Here is a 14541-nt window from a genome sequence, read left to right on the forward strand (position 1 = left end):
TTAATCACAGAATCTGGCACAAAGTAGGGGGTTCAGAAATATTTATTTAATTATTGAATGATAATGGCTATGTTTTAAGCATTTCCAGGTAATATTGGAACTTTAAAGATCCCTTCTGAAGATAAAAATTTTAATCAGTTACTCCAAAATTAAGACACTGATAAAGTGGATAATCTGGAGCATTGCATGGGTTACATCATGTGATCATCACTACATTAAGAAACATGAATGAGGGTGCCTGGGTGGCTCAGTGGATTAAAGCCTCTGCTTTCAGCTCAGGTCATGATCCCAGGGTCCTGGGATCGAGCCCCACATCGGGCTCTCTGCTCAGCAGGGAGCCTGCTTCCTCCTCTCTCTGCCTGCCTCTCTGCCTACTTGTAATCTCTGTCTGTCAATTAAATAAATAAAATCTTTAAAAAAAAAAAAAAAAAGAAACATGAATGAGGGGCACCTGGGTGGCTCAGTCGTTAAGCGTCTGCCTTTGGCTCAGGTCATGATCCCAGGGTCAAGGGATGGAGCCCCGCATCAGGGACCCTGCTTGACAGGAAGCCTGCCTCTCCCTCTCTCACTTTCCCTGCTTATGTTCCCTTTCTCGCTGTGTCTCTTTCTGTCAAATAAATAAATATAATATTTTTTAAAAATTAAAAAAATAAAAGAAACGAGTGAAAAGAGGAGACAAAATCAACATATCATCCTGAGACATATAATAGTAATTCCTGATGTTCACACTTTTATAAGGCATTATTAGAGGCACTGGAAATATAACTGAGGACTTACATATATAATGAAATTTTAAATATGTAAATATGTCCTTGCTCTAAGAGTTGAACTATTCCCAAAGTTAGCAGAAGAAAGGAAATAGCAAAGATCAGAGCAGAAATAAATAAAATAGAGATGAGCAAAATGAGAAAAACTGAAACTTTTTTAGTATACCTTTGCTTTAGAGGTAATGCATTTCTCAGTTTGTGAAATTAAAAGCCTCTGCCAAGCTCTTCGTTATACAAATCATCTCAGAAGATCACCCTCAGGTACCTCCCTGCATATCTTCCTTCTTATAAGTACAGGATATTGGATTGAAATGAGGGCATAGACTCAGGGTATCCCAAGACGGGAAAGGCAAAACAAAAAGGACTGATGGAGACAACCAAAAAACTGGACTGAAGACCACGGATCTGAAAACTGAGAGTCACTGTGGTTATGAGTCAGGAAGTGGACCAAAAGTAAAGGTGATCAGACTCCAAGGACCAAGAGACCAGGCAAGGAAACAGTAAAGAAGAGGAACCAAGAACGTGTTCTGCACAGGTGGAGAAGACAGCACTAGGGACTGCGAGGAAAACTCAACTCTCCCGAAGATTTCCTGTGACAGGAACTTCCTACCAACTGTAAGTCTGAGGTGAATATCTAAAATTCAGTAACAGAATCTCACTTGGTACTTCCATTCTAATTGGGAGACAAGCACAGAACACTAGAGCACAGGACTTCCACAAACTCCATACCTGCATGAATGGACATGAGCAATGTGGTAGACTACGAGTTTTCTACCATTATCCTCCCATAGAATCAATATTGATAGTTGCCCACGAATAAGAGTACCTTTGTGGGAGTCTAGGAATCCCATGGGGAAGGCACACCACAAGAGCCAAAAATCCAATAATAGACACATTGAAGGAGTAAGAACAGCTTCATTTTTATCCATGTCACCTCTCCCCCTAGGTGGCAAAATTAGTGCCAAGAAAGATGTCCCTCAGTCCATGATTTCTCTCAAGGGAAAAAGTGAAAGCATGTAAGCAAGCATCTGACTTCTTCCAAAAGGTCCTGCTTCTTTCTCACCCCACCCAAAATACTGAGGTGCATGGCTGAAGGGTAGGAAGAGGCAGGGAACACAACAACCAGGGCCTGGAACTCATCAAGGGATATGTATCCTCCTAACTGCCACATGAACTCCATCAGAAAGCCCGCTTGTAAGCCACTGGCGACATCTTGCCTGCTGACACACCCTATGAACACCCCTGTTACTCCATGGCACACCCCCTGTGGCAGCTCCCTTCATGTGTTCCACTAGACAATGAATGTGAGCCTTTACAGATGGCAAGCCAGCATACACAGAAAGCCAGTCCAACTTTGTGAGACTGAGAGAAAGTACATGAATTTAAGCATTTTGGGGTACCATACTAGGGAAAACAAATGGAAGACTCACAGCATCTGGCCTGACTTTTCAGGATTGAGAGAAGGCACACAATCTTAAAAATCCTTTCCCTGAAAATAAAGAAGAAGAAGTGAGGAGCAGGGACAACTGTAAAAAGGTCTGAGAAGGCCTCAGAATCCCTAGCTAGGCTGACTGATGAAGGTATTTCTCTCCTGAAGCAATCCAGTAAAGACTGGAGGAGGTAACTGCTTCTTCAAATGTGAAGAGAGCAATACAAGACTTCAAGGAACACAAAAAAATCAGGAAAATATGATGCTACCAAAGGGACACAATAATTTTCCAATAACCAATCCTAAAGAATTCAAAACAATTGTTCTAAAAAAGCTCTGTGGGAGATGCCCAGGAGGCTCAGTTGGTTAAGCATCTGCCCCTGGCTCAGGTCATGATCCCAGGGTTCTGGGATCAAGCCCCGTGCTGGGCTCCCTGCTTAGCAGGGAGCCTGCTTCTCCCTCTACCTCTGCCTGCTGCTCACACTGCTTGTGCTTTCTCTGTCAAATGAATGAATGAATGAATGAATGAATAAATAAATAAATAAATAAATAAATAAAATCTTAAAAAAAAAAAAAAAGCCCAGTGAGCTACAAGAGAACATAAGACAAACAAAATCAGGAAAATAATACATGAACTAAGTGAGAGTTTCAACAGAGAGATAGAAATCATAAAGAAGAGCCAAACAGAAATTCTGGAGCTAAAGAATACAATGCGTGAAATGAAAAATGCAAGAGAGGGTATCACCACCAGATTTGATCAAATAGAATAAAAAATCTAAGAATCAAAGATAGGAAATTTGAAAGTATCCACAATGGCTGAACAGAAAAAAACAAAACAAAACAAAACAAGATCCAACTATATGCTGCTTGCAAGACATTCACTTCAGCTTTAAGGACATATAAAGCCTGAAAAGTGAAGGGATGGAAAAAGTCCATGCAAATAGAAACCAAATGAGAAGGGGTGGCTAAACTTAAATCAGACAAAACAGATTTTAACTCAAAAGCTATTTAAAAAAAAAAGACAAAGTAGGTCCCTATGTAATTATAAAGGATCAATTCATCAAAAGAATATAATAATTATATATATATATCTAACACCTAAATATATTAGGCAAATATTAACGGAGTTGAAGGGAGAAATTGCAGCAATGCAGTAATAGCAGGGGATTTCAATACTCCACTTTGAACAGGAAATAGATCATCCAGAAAGAAAATCAATAAGTAAACACAGAACTTGAAGTACACTTTAGATCAAGTGGAACTCACAGACATATACAGAACATTTTATCCACCAGCAGCAGAATACACATTCTTCTCAAGCACCTGTGGAGCATTCTTTAGGATATATTATATGCTAGGTCACAAAAAATGTCTTAACAAATTAAAGAAGATTAAAATCTTATCAAGTATCTTTTCTGACCACAATGGTATGTAACTAGAAATTAATAACAGGAAGAAAGCTGGAAAACTAACAAATAATGTGGAAACTAAAAAACACACTTCTGAACAACCAGTGGGCCAAAGAAGAAATCAAAAGGGAAATCAGAAAATATCTTGAAACAAATAAAAATGGAAACATGACATACCACACTTACAGGATGCAGCAAAAGCTGTTTTAATAGGGAATTTTATAGCAATATACTCCTATATTAAGAAAAAAGAAAAACCTCAAGTGAACAACTAACTTTACTTCAAGGAACTAGAAAAAGGACAAACTATTCCCAAAGTTAGCAGAAGAAAGGAAATAGCAAAGATCAGAGCAGAAATAAATAAAATAGAGACTAGCAAAATGATAGAAAAAAATCAATGAAAGTAAGAACTCGTTTCTGGAAAAAATTAAGAAAATTGACAAACCTTTAGCTGGACTAAGAAAAAAGAGAGAAGACTCAAATAAATAAAATCAGAAATGAAAGAGGAGACATTACAACTGACACTTCAAAAACATAAAGGATCATAGAAGACTACTATGAATAATTACAAGCCAACAAATTAAATAGCCTAGGAGAAATGTATAGATTCCTAGACATATATAACCTATCAAGACTGAATCATGGGGCACCTGGGTGGCTCAGTGGGTTAAGCCTCTGCCTTCAGCTGAGGTCATGGTCTCAGGGTTCTGGGATCAAGCCCCACACTGGGTTCTCTGCCTAGCAGGGAGTCTGCTTCCCCCACGCTCTCTCTCTGCCTGCCTCTCTGCCTACTTGTGATCTCTCTCTCAAATAAATAAATATTTTTTTTAAAAGACTGAGTCATGAAGAAATACAAAATTTGAAAAGACCAATAATGAGTCAGGAGATTGAATCACTAATCAAAAAATCTCCCAATAAAGAAAATCCCAGGACTATGGTGGCTTCATTGGTGAATTCTGCCAAACATTTAAAGAATAATTAATGCCAATCCCTCTCAAAAGCTTCCAAAAACTGAAGAAGAGAAAACACTTTTAAATGCATTTTATGAGGCCAGCACTATCCTGCTACCAAAGCCAGAAACAGACATACAAGAAAAGGAAATTACAGGCCAATATCCCTGATGAACACTGATACAAAAATTCTCAACAAAATACTAGTAAACCAAATTTAACAGCATTTTAAAAGGATCATACGCCAAGATCAAATGGAATTTATCCCTGGGATGCAAGGATGGTTCGATATACACATATCAATAAACGTGATACACATTAACAAAATGAAGGATAAAAATTGTAAGATCACAGCTATAGAGGCAGAAAAAACATCTGACAAAATTTAACATAGTTCCATGATAAAAACTCTCAACAAACTAGGTATAGAAGGAATGTGGCTCAACACAGTAAGGGCCATATATGAGAAGCTCCCAGCTCACATCATTCTCAGAGGTAGAAAGTTGAAGGCTCTTCCTCAGAAATCAGGAACAAGATATGGGTGTCTTGCCTCTTTTATTCAGTATAGAGCTGGAGATCTTAGCTAGAGCAATTAACCAAGAAAAGGAAATAGAAAGCGTCTAAAATGGAAAAGAAGCAAAACTTTCTGCACATGAAAGATCTTATATATAGAAAACCCTAAAAACTCCACCAAAAAAATAGTTAGAACTAATCAATAAATTCAGTAAAGCTGCAGGATAAACAACATACAGAAATCAGTTGCATTTCTATACACAAAAAATGAACTATCTGAAAGAGAAATTAAGAAAACAATCCCATTTGGAAGAGCATCAGAAACAATAATATATTTAGGAAAATACTTAATCAAGGACGTGAAAGATTAATGCACTGAAAACTGATGAAAGAAACTGAAGACACAAATAAATGGAAAGGAATCTTTTGTTCTTGGATTGAAAGAATCAATATTGTTGTTTTTTTAATATTTTATTCATTTATTTGAGAGATCACAAGTAGGAAGAGAGGCAGGCAGGTGGCAGGGGTGGAGGTGGGGGGAGCAGGCTCCCTGCTGAGCAGAGAGCCCAATGCAGGACTTGATCCCAGGACCCTGAGATCATGACCTGAGCTGAAGGTAGAGGCTTAACCCACTGAGCCACCCAGGCGCCCCAAGAATCAATATTGGGTTTTTATTTTATTTTTTTAAGATTTTATTTATTTATTTGACAGAGAGAGAAATCACAAGTAGGCAGAGAGGCAGGCAGAGAGAGAGGCGAGGGAAGCAGGCTCCCCGCTGAACAGAGCACCAGATGAGGGCCATCACAGGACCCTGAGATCATGACCCAAGTTGAAGGCAGTGGCTCAACCCACTGAGCCACCCAGGAGCCCCAAGAATCAATATTGTTAAAATGTCCATACTATGCAGTGATCTATACAGTTAGTGCAATATCCACCAAAATTCCAATGAAATTGGAATTCCAATGGAATTTTTCACAGAAATAGAAAAAACAATCCTAAAATTCAGATGGAACCACAAAAGAGCCAAAGCAATCTTGGTTAAAAAAAAAAAAAAAGAAGAACAACAATGCTCGAAGCATCACACACTTGATTTCAAACTATATTCCAAAGTTATAGTAATTAAAACAATATAGTACTGGCATAAAAATTATATAGATCAATGAAACAGAATAGAGGGCCCAGAAATAAATCCTACAATACATAGTCAACCAATCTCTTACCAGGAGGCAAAGAACACAAAATGGGGAATAATCTCTTCAATAAGTAGTATTGGGGAAACTGGATATCCACATGAAAAAGAATGAAATTGGAGTACTATATATACCACTCATAAAAGTTTACTCAAAGGGACGCCTGGGTGGCTCAGTTGGTTAAGCAGCTGCCTTCGGCTCAGGTCATGATCCCAGTGTCCTGGGATCGAGTCCCACATCGGGCTCCTTGCTCAGCAGGGAGCCTGCTTCTCCCTCTGCCTCTGCCTGCCATTCTTGCTCTGTCTGCCTGTGCTTGCTCTCTCTCCCTCTCTCTCTCTCTGACAAATAAATAAATAAAATCTTTAAAAAAAAAAAGTTTACTCAAAACAGATTAAACACTTAAACATAAAAGCAGAAACTGTAAAACACATAGGCAAAAACAGGGAAAAATCTCTTTGACATTGGTCCTGACATTATTTTTTGGATATGACACCAAAAGGAAAGGCAACAAAAGCAAAAATAAACAAGAAGGACCCCATCAAATTAAAAAGTTCTGCACAGCAAAGGAATCAATCAACAACATGGAAAAGGTAATCATGGGATAACTTAACAGATAACTATGTATCTGTTAAGGGGTTAATATACAAATATATAAGGAACTCATACAACTCAGTAGCCCCAAAAAATAGGATTAAAAAATGAACAAAGGACCTGAATAGACATTTTCCCAGGAAAGACATACAAATGGCCAAAAAGCATGTGAAAAAGCACTCGACGTCCCTAATCACCAGGGAAATGCAAATCAATAACACGGTGAGATATTAACTCACACCTGCTAGGATGGCTATTATCAAAAAGACAAGAGATGACAATTGTTGGGCAGGATGTAGAGAAAAGGAAACTTTTGTATGCCATTGGTGGGAATTTAAGTTGGTACAGCTATTATGAGAAACAGAATGGAGATTCCTAAAAAAACTAAATATAGAACTACCGTATGATCCTACAATCCCACGTCTGAGCATAGAGCCAAAGGAAATGGAATCAGTATCTTGTTATCCGCAATCTCATGTTCGTTCCAGCATTATTCACAATAGTCAAGATATGGAAACATTCTAAGTACCTAGTGTTATGTGAATGGATAAAGAAAATGTGTGATACATATACCATGTATATACACACATCTATGTACACATATATGTGTGTGAAATGGAATATTAGTCAATACAAAAAAGAAGAAAATCCTGCCACTTGAGACAACATGGATGAACCTAGAAGACATTATACTAAGTGGGTTAAGACAGAGAAAGACTACTCTCACTTAAAAAAAAAAAAAAAGGTTGAATACATGGAGACAGAGAGTAGAATGGTGGTTCCCAGGGACTGGGGTAGGAAAAATGAGGAGATGTTGGTCAAAGGACACTAATTTTCAGTTATAAGATGAATAAATAAGTTATGGGGACCTAACATAGAATATGGTGACTATAGACAATAACACTATATTGCATATTTAAAATTTGTTAACACAGTAGGTCTGAGGCATTCTCACTACAAAACAACAGCAAACCAATTGTGTAAGACTGATGGTTCACAGACCTGTACTCTTGAAGCAAATAATACATTATATGTTAATTAAAAAAAAAACCAAACTCCAATAACTGAAAAGCCAGGCAGGTGACATAAATGTGCAAAGTCAGTTGGAGGCACACTGTGATTAAAACAAAACAAGGGTGCCTGGGTGGCTCAGTGTGTTAAGCCTCTGCCTTCAGCTTGGGTCATGATCTCAGGGTCCTGGGATCGAGGCCCACGTCGGGCTCTCTGCTCAGCAGGGAGCTTGCTTCCCCTCTCTTTCTGCCTGCCTCTCTGCCTACTATGATCTCTCTCTGTCAAATAAATAAATAAATAATCTTTAAAAACAAACAAACAAAACAAAACCAGCAAACCTTCAGTGCCTGCATTATCCAATGATGTGTATAATTACTAAGACTTAGAGGCACAACTACTGGGAATACCATCTCAAGGCCATACTTTCCTATAAATTAGTATTCCTAAATCATTTTTTCATACATCAACTTCAGATTCTGTGTGCTTTTCCTGATATCATTACCTGAATTGCTGGTCTAGTTTTTCAGCCACAAGATCTTGTCTCTCTTTTTCTTTCTTCTCTTTCAATAATCTGGTTTTATCTCTCATTCTATCTTTTTTCTCCTTAATTGTTTCTTCTTTCAACTGCATTTCAGTTAAATACCCACTTTCTTCTGATGCTAAAAGTTCACGTAGCCTGAAAATAATTACAAAAAAATTAAAACTGTTATGCCACATGGACCATTTTACTGTTTTTTATTTACTTTTATTTATTTAATTAGCACATGTTTATTTTTTAAAAAGATTTTATTTATTTGAGAGAGAGTGCGAACACATGTGCATGGGCGTGGTGGAGGGGGCGCAAAGGGAGAAGCAGATTTTCTACTGAGTGGGGAGCCAGACCCAGTTGGGGTGGTGTGGAACGCAGGCTCAATCCCAGGATGCTTAGATCATGACCTGAGCCAAAGGCAGACACTTAACTGACTGAGGTATCCAGGTGCCCCCAAAGAACATGTTTAATCATAAATTTTGCAAGGAAAAAAAAAAATCACTGCAGTCTTCTATAAAATAAGACTAGTCCTCATTTAAAGCAACAGAAACTGATGTGCCATATTTTATTTGATTTCATACAAATTAGAGAATGTACATCTTCAGCAAAAGAATATGAACAGATTTTAAATAAAGTAACAAAATATTAAACAATATATTCTTTAGCTTTCTATCAAATGTGGGTTATCACAAGTGAAAATACAAACAAACAGTAGCTCCTGATTTGGTAAGGGTATGAATATCTTGGCTATGATCCTTAATATAAAAATTCACTTGATTTTTGGTCAATCTCACATCAGGATCTTGGGAATGTTTTATAGTCTGAAGCACCAGTTTGTGAACCTTACTTATTTCGTCTTTCTTCAGTGTTGATGATGAAACCTTGCATGGCATCCTTGATTCTTGCTTTCACAAGACTGTCCACAAACTTGCGATCATTGTGCTGGTCCCACTCAACTTTCAAGCGATCTCTCTCCTTTGACTTAATAGAAGCCAAAATAGCATGACGTTTCTGATGGCTGCGTTGGATTCTTTCCAGTTGTTGCTCGGCCCCGTGAACTTTGGGAGGCTTGGCTCTCTGAAAACAAATAATTATCACTTACAATCGATCCAAAATCGATTGCATATTTTCAAGTAATCATAACCTCCACCAATACTAAATAACATTGGTTGTATCAAAGTAATACATCCTGCTACAACTGCAGATAGCTTAAGTGCCTAAGGTTTAACATGTTTGATTCTTTGAGCCTATACTTAAGATGTCATCAAATCAGTCACAAATATTTAAGTGCCATTTGAGTAAAAGTGCATGGAATTATAAAGTTTGAGCAGGACTCTAGTGATTATTTAGTCAAACTCAGAAACAGTAAGTGATTTGTCCAAGGTGCTTCCAATAGTCAGGGCGAAACTGTATAGAACAAAAATTAGAGGTCTTCTAATTCCTGACCTTCATCTTGCCCCCACATTGCTTCTCAGGGGTAGAAAACACAGTTACCATCAAAATACTTTCAACTAGAAGAGGCTACTCTCTCTAAGTATATAGGATACATACAATGAGCTGTGACAATTTAAAAAAACCCTATACTGAGAAGGAAGGGAGGGGGGTTGAAAGGGAAAAAAGGGAAAGGAAAAAGGAGAAAAAACTGATAGTAATGTTTTCTTCTTATTTTTCTTGTGCCCAATTTAATGCAAGGGCAGTACTCCTGACATTTTGGGGTAATTTGAATTTCTAAATTTTTTTATACAAACTTCCACTAAAAAGTTGGAAACACACAATTTTCAATACATATTAACACATTTAATAAAATCATGTGAACAGTCTTTCTCATTTCTGTATTCTTAGCATTGAAGAATAATGCCTTACCACTGTTGGTTCTCAGTGTGAAGGAAAGAAAGAGGGGAAGGGGGTAGAGAGGAAAGGAGGAAAGAAGGAAACATTTCTGGGTAGGCTTGACACAATTTCTACTCCTCCTGGGGCCATCATGAAATCCACGGTCTCGAGCTTTGTATTTCAGCCAATTTTATCAAGTCAACCTTAGGTGAATAGGGAGACTCCAGGATGCTGATTTACAAGTAATAAAATTCTTAACTCATATGGCAGAAAGTCAATCTGATAATTTACACTTCTAACATTATACTAACATCACTATCAGGATTACCAAAATACTAGTGTTAAGTCTTGGTAAAGTAGTCTTCTAGGAAAAGAAAATCAACATTTGCAGATAGCTTGATGAAAAGATTCAAGGTACACATACAGGTACTTTGAATTTTAGTTGAACAAGACAGGGCTGAGGTGGGTTGGAGACAGATGATGTCGAGGGTTATATGGTAGGTAGATAATCCGTATCATAACCATTTAGAGCCTAGAGCCACTTAATTAACAAACTACTATTCTCTAATATGTATGGCATTTTATGAATGATAATGAAGTGGAAAAGGGTCAACACTACACCTTGTTCAGGGTACACACAGGAATTCAGGTTCCCAGTAGACGTATGGGCTGAGAACCAAACACCAAGGTCATCAACTGTCTTGAGTTGTCAGAGCAGGAACCTGGTTCTGAGGTACATTTTGACTGAAAAGGTGAATGAGGGTAAAGGGTAGTGAGAAACACCCTGAGCAGTAGCCAGGGGTCAGGAGCCCCTTCAAAGTTTGGGGCATACTATACAGGACTCTGCGATCAGGAAAGAACAAGAGTCTGGAGGGGTAAAATATGAACTGGAGTTCTCTAATAACAAGGTGATACCAATCCATGCACAGTTTCAGTATTACTCAAAATTCACACTGACATGAATATAATGTAAAACAGATCCATACTTTAACTCTAGTAGCTGCATTGCAGAAAGTAAAAAGAAACAGGAAGTTAATTTTAATAATGTTTTATTTAACCAATATATTCAAAATATTGTCATTTCAACATGTGACTCTAGGCACATTTCAAGTGCTCAAAAGCCATGTATGGCTAGTGGCTACCATATTGGACACTGCAACTCTAAACCATGCTAAAGGCAGGAAAACATAGGATTTAATCACTACCTTGTGTTTCCAAGGTCACTGAAGGGTCACTGTAACATGTTAAATTACAGTTTCTAATGATCGAGTTTACAGTTTATACGTCTTAAAGAACAATGTTTTACGGTCTAGGTTTGATTCTGGCCTCTACCCATTACAACTATGTGATTTTAAACAAGGTACTTAATCTCTTTGAATCTCAGTTTTCTTACCTGTCAAAATGAGCAAAATAAATGTGCTCCTAAAAAAAACTATTTTAAGAATTAAATAACTGGGTCCCCAAGCAGCACTCACCATGTAACTGTTCCTTTACTTCAGACGTTACATCATTTATTGCTTTCTCCTGGAGAAATGCTTTAGCTTCAAGTCTCATCCCTGGTGGCTTTAATTCTTCCCCCACCGCAAGTGTGATCTCTAACATCCAAACTTCTTATCACACTCTGATTTCTGAGATACACAACACTGACTTTTCCCTTTTCCTCTTTATTCTTTTATAAGCTCAAAGTATTCAATTGGCCTGCTTCTCTGGTTCGGTGGAAATTTTTTTTTTTTTTCATGTTCTTATTGGTTCCTAACACAAGCAATGGCACAATAGCCCAGTCCCTGAGCTCTATGTTGGGATACAGAACCCAAAGTAGATCAGTTTCTGTCCCTCATGAAACCCTGAACTCTACAGTCTGTAGAGGCCTCCAATCAAATCCAATCTGGATTTTCAGACCCAGAATCTACAGTCCTTGGACCCAGAAAAGAGGGAGCTGGTCTGTAAGTGGACTGAGAACTGCTATGTGTACTGTGGTGCATAATAAAACCGCATCCTTCATTATTGCTGGTATTTCTGCCATAAAATACCATCACAGACAGTATAGCACATGATTATCTACCATGTTAGCCTTTAATGGTTTTATGCATGAACAAACTATTTCTGCAATTAGAGAATAAGCAACAGGAAGGCAGGGATCAGACTTTTAATGGAAAATAAACCTCTCAGTTTTTACCCCCATATCTCCCGAAGTGCTGTGGACACAGCAGGGGCTCAAATAATATCTCTATAATTGTCTAATTACACAGGAAGGCTTTCTAGCCTATAGAAACTAGCTTGTAGAAACAAAGGTATCTAGGTGCATAAACCAAGTGTCTAGGGTTCTGAGCAAGACCCATCACAAATTCTGCAGCACACAGCGTTCTCCTGGCCTCCTACCACCACCCCAGCCTTAGAGGCAACCAACCACCCTATTGCCAGGCCTGCAGGGACACTTTTGTTACAGCTGAGTTGGCACAGGAAGGGCAGTATAACTGCTCACAACCCCTCACAGCCCAATCCTCTTTCCTCATACGTTTTCCCTGGAATGCAGGACCAGCCCAAGATCATACAGCTGAATCACCAGCAGCCCAAACCCGATATCCTGCGCTGCCCGGGCCCAGCACCCTTTTTGTGACAGCCATGCCACATCACAAGGGGACAGACTTCTTTGGGAGTCTTGGGAGACTGAAAACTCTCAGCATCCCAAGTGGTGATTCTACAGATACAGAACCTAAATATAACTGGTGCGAGGTGGGAGTGGGGGGAGTGGAAAGTGGGGGGGGGGGTCGAGGAACAGAGTACAGGATCTAAGTGAATGGCCTTATCTTTCCTTCTTTCAAAATTCAACCCACTACACAAGGCACCTACTCCCCTTGAGAGAGCCACCGCTGGGCCAGGTTGGGCTCGGCTAGGCCCGGAGTGCTGGGAGATGCAGACAGCAGTAGGGTCCCGCACACACATCCCGCGCTTACCACGATCACCACTTTGGGAGTGGGGCCCTTAACCTCCCGCGGTACGATGCCAAATCGCTGGCTGTACATTTTCGATGGGGGGCGGCGTCCCCCGCGGTATCCCAACGGCGAAGACCTGCGGGACCCGCTTCCGCAGTGCAGAGGTCTGGTTGCCATGGTGCGCCCAGCAGGGTGAGGGGCAGGTGGGAGGGGCCGAAGTCGGTCCCATCACCATGGTGACCATAGACGCCGGTGCTCCCAACTTCCTCCCGGAGCCGAGGAGCTGAGTCTGCGCAGTCCTCACCCCGCCCTTCGCCATGCCTCCAGCGACCTCGCTCCCTTCCTCTAGGGTTCATCAGAATAGCAGAAATAAGCCTCCTTAACCTGAAGTGAAGGCGAAGATCTAAGTGCATACCAATTGACTTTGCTACTTATATCCTGTAATCAGCCTAAAAGCATGAGGAAAGTTAGTGGATATTCTGTGGGAAGGTTAAATTTTGTGGGCATCTCTAGATAAATCTTGATGATAATATATAATCATCACAGGACAACCACCCTACACTTGTGTAGTTCTTTACGGTACTTGCAAGGTATTTTCACACATAAAACCTTTGGGCCTCACAACTATCTTAGAGCGTTGATGGAACAGCAGGTATTCTCATCTTCCAGCTAAGACAAGGCCTAGAGAGCCTGTCTTGTCAGCCCACCCAAACCAGTAATGATAAATTTGTTAGTAATAAGATCTTCCTGTTGCACTGGGCAGAAACCAGAGCTGACTCGGGGCACCCCAGGATGTGGGACAAATCAGATGAGCTAAGAGGGCAATGGCATGACCTGGCTGGGCAAAATAAAGACCAAGAGTCTGAGGTACCGTTCACAGGAAACCAGGGTCAGGGCATGGATGGGAAGCGCAGGTAATGAGGCCCTAAGAATCCGTATCTGAGGAGGGGAACAGGCAACACAGCTCCAGGAACCTAGAAAGAGCCTTAGGCACAGGTGGAGCCAGGGCTGTACTTCTGGTCAAGAGCAGGGTGGTAGTAACTAAAAGCCAATTAAGAATGACGCTCTGGTACTCTCCTTCTCAAGTGCAGCGAGCAGCACAGAACACTGGACCACAGAAAAAAATCAGAACCTAGTCAGTCACTGACATCTAACAATAACCAAAGTACAACTACTGTGTATACCGTCGTAAGGCCGCAATTTACTGTAAATTAGCGTTCCTTAATCATTTGTAATCCACCCACTTCGGATTTTGTATGCGGTACGTTTCTAGATTTGGATTCCATTTCCTGAAATGCTGGTTCAGCTTTTCAGCCACAAAATAATGTCTCTTTTTTCTTTTTATAATCTCTTTTAATAATTCTCATTTTGTCTTTTTTTTTTTTTTTT

General features: G+C 39.6%; 2 protein-coding genes across 11 annotated transcripts in view; both read right to left on the reverse strand.

Moving 5' to 3' along the window:
- LOC111142388 (cilia and flagella associated protein 53) overlaps positions 1-14519 on the reverse strand; it is a 39364-nt gene extending 24845 nt beyond the window's left edge. Inside the window, exons 1-3 of the mRNA XM_022495440.1 lie at positions 14024-14519; positions 9237-9466; positions 8363-8536 (exon numbers count right to left, since the gene is read on the reverse strand). Coding sequence (XP_022351148.1) covers positions 8363-8536; positions 9237-9277 — 215 coding nt within the window. The 5' untranslated portion in view covers positions 9278-9466; positions 14024-14519. The remainder of the gene's footprint in view (positions 1-8362; positions 8537-9236; positions 9467-14023) is intronic.
- The window catches only part of LOC111142386 (methyl-CpG binding domain protein 1), a 15941-nt gene continuing 13338 nt past the window's right edge, over positions 11939-14541 (reverse strand). For all 10 annotated transcript variants that reach the window (XM_022495427.1, XM_022495426.1, XM_022495423.1 and 7 more), the window contains one exon: positions 11939-13497. In XM_022495427.1, the coding sequence (XP_022351135.1) occupies positions 13179-13497 (319 nt within the window). In that variant the 3' untranslated portion in view covers positions 11939-13178. The remainder of the gene's footprint in view (positions 13498-14541) is intronic.

This window comes from Enhydra lutris, unplaced genomic scaffold (assembly GCF_002288905.1).
Source record: "Enhydra lutris kenyoni isolate GAN:26980312 unplaced genomic scaffold, ASM228890v2 scaffoldscaffold8, whole genome shotgun sequence".
NCBI classification, from domain to species: Eukaryota; Metazoa; Chordata; class Mammalia; order Carnivora; family Mustelidae; genus Enhydra; species Enhydra lutris.